This window comes from Ruditapes philippinarum, unplaced genomic scaffold (assembly GCF_026571515.1).
Source record: "Ruditapes philippinarum isolate M1 unplaced genomic scaffold, ASM2657151v2 ctg4521_1_1_1_1, whole genome shotgun sequence".
NCBI classification, from domain to species: domain Eukaryota; kingdom Metazoa; phylum Mollusca; class Bivalvia; order Venerida; family Veneridae; genus Ruditapes; species Ruditapes philippinarum.
This window is the reverse complement of record NW_026857489.1, coordinates 1-4,611: the sequence shown is the minus strand read 5'-3', so window position 1 is coordinate 4,611 and position 4,611 is coordinate 1. Positions and strand designations below refer to the sequence as shown.

The 4,611-nt window shown below is 33.3% G+C and overlaps 1 protein-coding gene across 1 annotated transcript; it reads right to left on the bottom strand.

Annotated features, from left to right (window-relative positions):
* Positions 1-1,290: 1,290 nt before the first annotated feature.
* LOC132749919 (proline-rich transmembrane protein 1-like) lies at positions 1,291-3,902 on the bottom strand. Its single transcript, XM_060739850.1, has 3 exons — positions 3,696-3,902; positions 2,704-2,832; positions 1,291-2,445 (listed from the first exon to the last, which is right to left on the bottom strand). Exons 1-3 carry the CDS (start codon positions 3,816-3,818, stop codon positions 2,242-2,244), a joined length of 456 nt encoding a protein of 151 aa, XP_060595833.1. The 5' UTR covers positions 3,819-3,902; the 3' UTR covers positions 1,291-2,241.
* Between the last annotated feature and the right edge of the window lie 709 nt (positions 3,903-4,611).

The window sequence follows — 4,611 nt, the reverse complement described above, 5'->3', positions numbered from 1 at the left end:
GTTGTCACAACCTATATCGTTATCGCCTTTACGTCTTGTTATCGTGTCGCTAGCGAAACGCGCCAAATGGCGTGTTGTCGCATTGTCTTCTTGTCGTCCTGTCGCTAGCGAAGACGTAAAACGGTGGTTTTCGTACGGCGCATTGTCGCCATGTCGTCTTGTGTTTGTTTGACTTAAGAACTAATATCGGTCATAGCGGTGTTTATCGGCTATTCAACACCGGTTTGGAGTTTTGTTACGTAGGGATAAATTGACCATGAAGCCGTGGGCCTGAGTCCATGATTAGCCTAATTGCTAATTATAACATATATAACATAATGCCGGTAAATAAACACAACAGAATTTCCGATTCCTGTAAAGATATTGAATTACTTAGTAAAGATATTTAATTACTTAATATGGTGTGATGAAGTATATAACGATATATAAGCACAATATTAAAATTTAAAATGTACAAAACATGTATATATTCCATAGATATACGTTAACATGCTTTTCATTTAAGGAACACCTTTTTCTGCGTCTGAAATACAAGAAACAACAACAACTGACTTTATTTCCAAAATAATTGTCAAATACGTGTGTTATCAAAGCAGAATACTATTAAGATGAGAATTTACAGCAAGCAACCTGAATTCATTTAATCTAATACTTCTTCCTTATTTTCACTTTCAAATATTATATTTGTATGATTTCAAAGACAGTAAGTGAGGAACAAGCATAATTCAGTGAAAAAAATGACGTAATAGGGTAGGCAATAAAATCGTTCGGCCATTATACTCATTAAATTTGGTTCGACCATTGACCTCGTTTTTTAAAAGATGCACAACTTCGTTATGCAACTTTACAAAGGATGGAAATTGTTCATGACGGACAAACTTGCAATTGTGCACAAGATGTCATTGCGTATTTTGCTCAAAATGCGTTTCTTTTACTAAAAACAACGCATTTTAGTTCCTGTTCGGCCATTGTGCTCATCACTCAATCAACTTTTTCGACTTTCAGGCCTAAACAGAGAGAGCTACAAAGTAACCAATAACAGAACAGTACGTGATTTTTAACAGGAGTTCCGTGCGGCCTAGTTTTTCATATAAATTTAATGTTAACTGTTTGCTTATCTCAATTTCACTACTTTTACCGAGCGTTTAAGCCGCCATTTTATGAGCCCATTGTACGATTTTGGTCACGTGATCATCCGCAGTGACATATTTTGAAAATGGAGCATGGCAAACTTCACGCTAATTAAATCAAGATGATAACCATATTACTTCATGAAATTTCAATATAAGATGACATTTTAGTTAATTAATTATACAAATTTTATTTTCAAAACAATATTTATAAGATTATCAATACATATTATGCATACATCTTATTCCGATTCTCCATCAGGTCATACAGTAAAACTAGGGGCGTCACGGTTAGAAAAATGGCGACCTAATTACCGTGTTAAACGTTAAACGGACCTATCAACATTAACTTTGTTTCTTTATACCAAGAAATGATATTTTGTTTGTAAATTGTTGTACTCAAAATGATCACAATACATGTCTGAATATGGTGTAACTATTTTCCGTCGGGGTCGTACCGTAATCGATCGGATCGGGAAAAATACATTGTTGAACGTACAAATTGTCAATATATCTTATTATGAAAAACTAAGGTCATATATAGAGTCGTTTTCTAACTGTGTCTTTGACAAAAACAAACTCGGTTAACGGTTATTAAATTCTATAATCGTAATCGGTTTTTTTTGTGGTTTTTTTTTTTTTTTTTTTTTTTTTTTTAAATCGACCGTATCCATTTAAACGGATTAACGTGACACCCATAAGTAAAACTGTAATGAAATCATATACATGTGACAACGAACGTAACTGCTCTCCAGTTATTTCCTTAATTCAGTCCGCGATCAAGTTTTAACGACTGTTCCATTCAAGCGATTAGTTTCTTGGGATACATGAGGGTTTGATTATTCTGTTTTTCCTCTCAAAAAATCCAAACAAAAAATCTGAAAAAAAAATGTCTTGATATACTATACAATATAGTTCAATATAACGGAAATGGTTCCGTTTCAATAGATTCTTCGGAGAAAATCGTTTTATCCAAAAATACCTGTAGTTTTTTCTTATTCTATTATTGCGTTAAGTTACATTGTTTTGTTGTTGTTTATTTTCTCAAATCAAATCAACCAATCAAAATTTAGGTAACTATTTTATAATCTTGATTATGTCATTTCTATTTTTAGCAGTAGGAACAATCACTGTCTAAGCAGCACGAGCTTGAAGATACTGACGATAGAACGACACCATATAAGACGCCGAATATTACAGCAAGAAGTATAACGGTTATCACTCCGATTGCCCAGCTTATTCGCACCATTTGTCGGGCTGTATTAGACGCTGCATGCGCTGCTGCAAGATCACCGCGCGCAAGTGCATCACGTGACTGAAATGAAACAAAAGATGAACCATAAAAATGGTTTCAGACATAATAAGTACGCTCTGCATCACCGCTCCATACCCTCCCAGTTATCAAGTTTTTACTACACATATTCCATTTCTAGATTAAAATTATTGACGTCCGTTTGTCTCTAAGAAATATTGTACATGTACTGTATTGTTAAACGAACTCTTATTCGCTTCTGTTTAGATAGTCGTATAAAAGCAAAAACAAAAATTTAAAAAATGAGAAAATAACATGAACCTCGGATGCTTTCATTATGGCTATCAGCCCTGTAGGCCAGAAACAGCACAAACATGCGATCCAAGCTTGTGTCGAGTAATCGATGGGTGCTGGCTGAATGGCATGGTTGCCCCCACCAACTTGAGCAACCTGCAAGAAAACGGGTTGAATTCATAATATTAGTGTCCATAATATAAAAAAAATATTGAATATATTGTATAAACTTGACAATTTGAACACTGAAATTGAAAATGCGCTACATTTTAGTCATAAATAATATGGATAATAAATATCACAATGGGTAAACGAGTCTACTTCTGGTGTTCGCACGAAAGGTACAAGTTGAAATATATAGGCTCCAAAGAAAAGCTGCAACAGTGATCGGTCGTAGCATGGTATATGACCTATTCCATGGCACCTGCAACTTACAATCACTAAGACTTGCAATAAAGTGATTTCGTTTATCGTGTGTAGATATAACATTTAAAATGGAGAAAATTATGGAATTTACTAAAAGATGTTTTAGGGCTTTTTATGCTATGTTTATTAACTACATGTAAACCATAAAGTTATCCCTGTATCTAAATAAATATCACCTAACTTTGCTTATCACGATTGCTATGACAATTCACGACAATCTGTAGCATATATTTGCTAAAGATAAATTTGGATGGTAAAGGATTAGGAAAAAAATATCATCATCATCATCATTTTGATCATTATTTATTATAATTAATCAATATTTTTATCATTCATTATAATCATTATAGTCGTTGTCGTCATCATCGTCGACAATCACTCAATCTTCATCATCACTAATCATGAATCATAAGAGACTTATCATCATCTTCAATCTGAATCATCAATTATAGATTATTGATAATCAATCATCGCCATCATAAATCAGTTATAGCTATCAGTTTATATTATAATCATTATTATCATCATGATCATCATCATGATCATCATTATTATTACAGATTTTTATTTTTAAAAAAAAGGCTAAAGCATACCACTATATTATGTTGGACTTGATGCTGACCAACGAAATATCCGGGTTGTGAAGCGTAGCCCGGTTGTTGTGGCTGTGAAAATCCATAATTTGTCTGCCCACCAGCTGCCACTGGATTCGTCATTTGGTGCTGTTCAAACCCAACTCCTGGGGGCGTGTAGGCGGGAGGTTGCTCTGTGAACAGTTAAATTTTTGAGGTTATCGTGACATATATTTCAGTTGAAATTTTCCTTAATTGACATATATTTTCCTTTGTTGACATACATTTTCCTTAGATGACATTTTCCTTAGATGACATTTTTTCTTTAGTTGATAAATATTTTCCTTGGTTGATTATGTTCATGAATTGACATATATTTTCCTTAGTTGATACATATTTTCCTTAGTTGACATTTTCCTAAGTTGACATATATGCTCCCTAGTGGACATATATTTTCCTTAGTTGACATATATTTTCCTTATTTGACATATATTTTCCTAACTTGACATATATTTTCCTTAGTTGACATATACATTTTTAGTTGACATATATTTTCTTAGTTGACATATATGTTCCTTATATGACATATATTTTTCTCAGTTGACACATATATTTTCCTTAGTTGAATAGAGCATTATTGAAATTAGATATGTTGCATAGATTGAGTAAAATATAGCCAAATTAAGATACAACAGTAATGCTGCGGCTGATGATGATGTAATGATGACGATGATTATCATCATCATCATCATCATATAGATGGGATAAATGTAGCATTCATAACTTTGTCCCATGAAGACGGTTGACTTTGCTTTTGTACCCACACTTTGATATTTATGTTTTGGTGCAAAAATAATGTAACCTCGCAGGGCGCGGTCTTTGATACAGTGTAGTAAATCCACGCTTGAAAAAAAGGGTTGAAATTGACATTTTTCCT

Bases quoted from the DNA above. Each gene is read 5' to 3' on its own strand.
- LOC132749919 (XM_060739850.1), bottom strand. From the start codon at position 3,818: ATGACGAATCCAGTGGCAGCTGGTGGGCAGACAAATTATGGATTTTCA. The intron at 2,833-3,695 runs GTATGCTTTAGC...GTTTTCTTGCAG, and splicing joins AAGTCCAACATAATATAGTG to GTTGCTCAAGTTGGTGGGGG. The intron at 2,446-2,703 runs GTTCATGTTATT...GTTTCATTTCAG, and splicing joins CCATAATGAAAGCATCCGAG to TCACGTGATGCACTTGCGCG.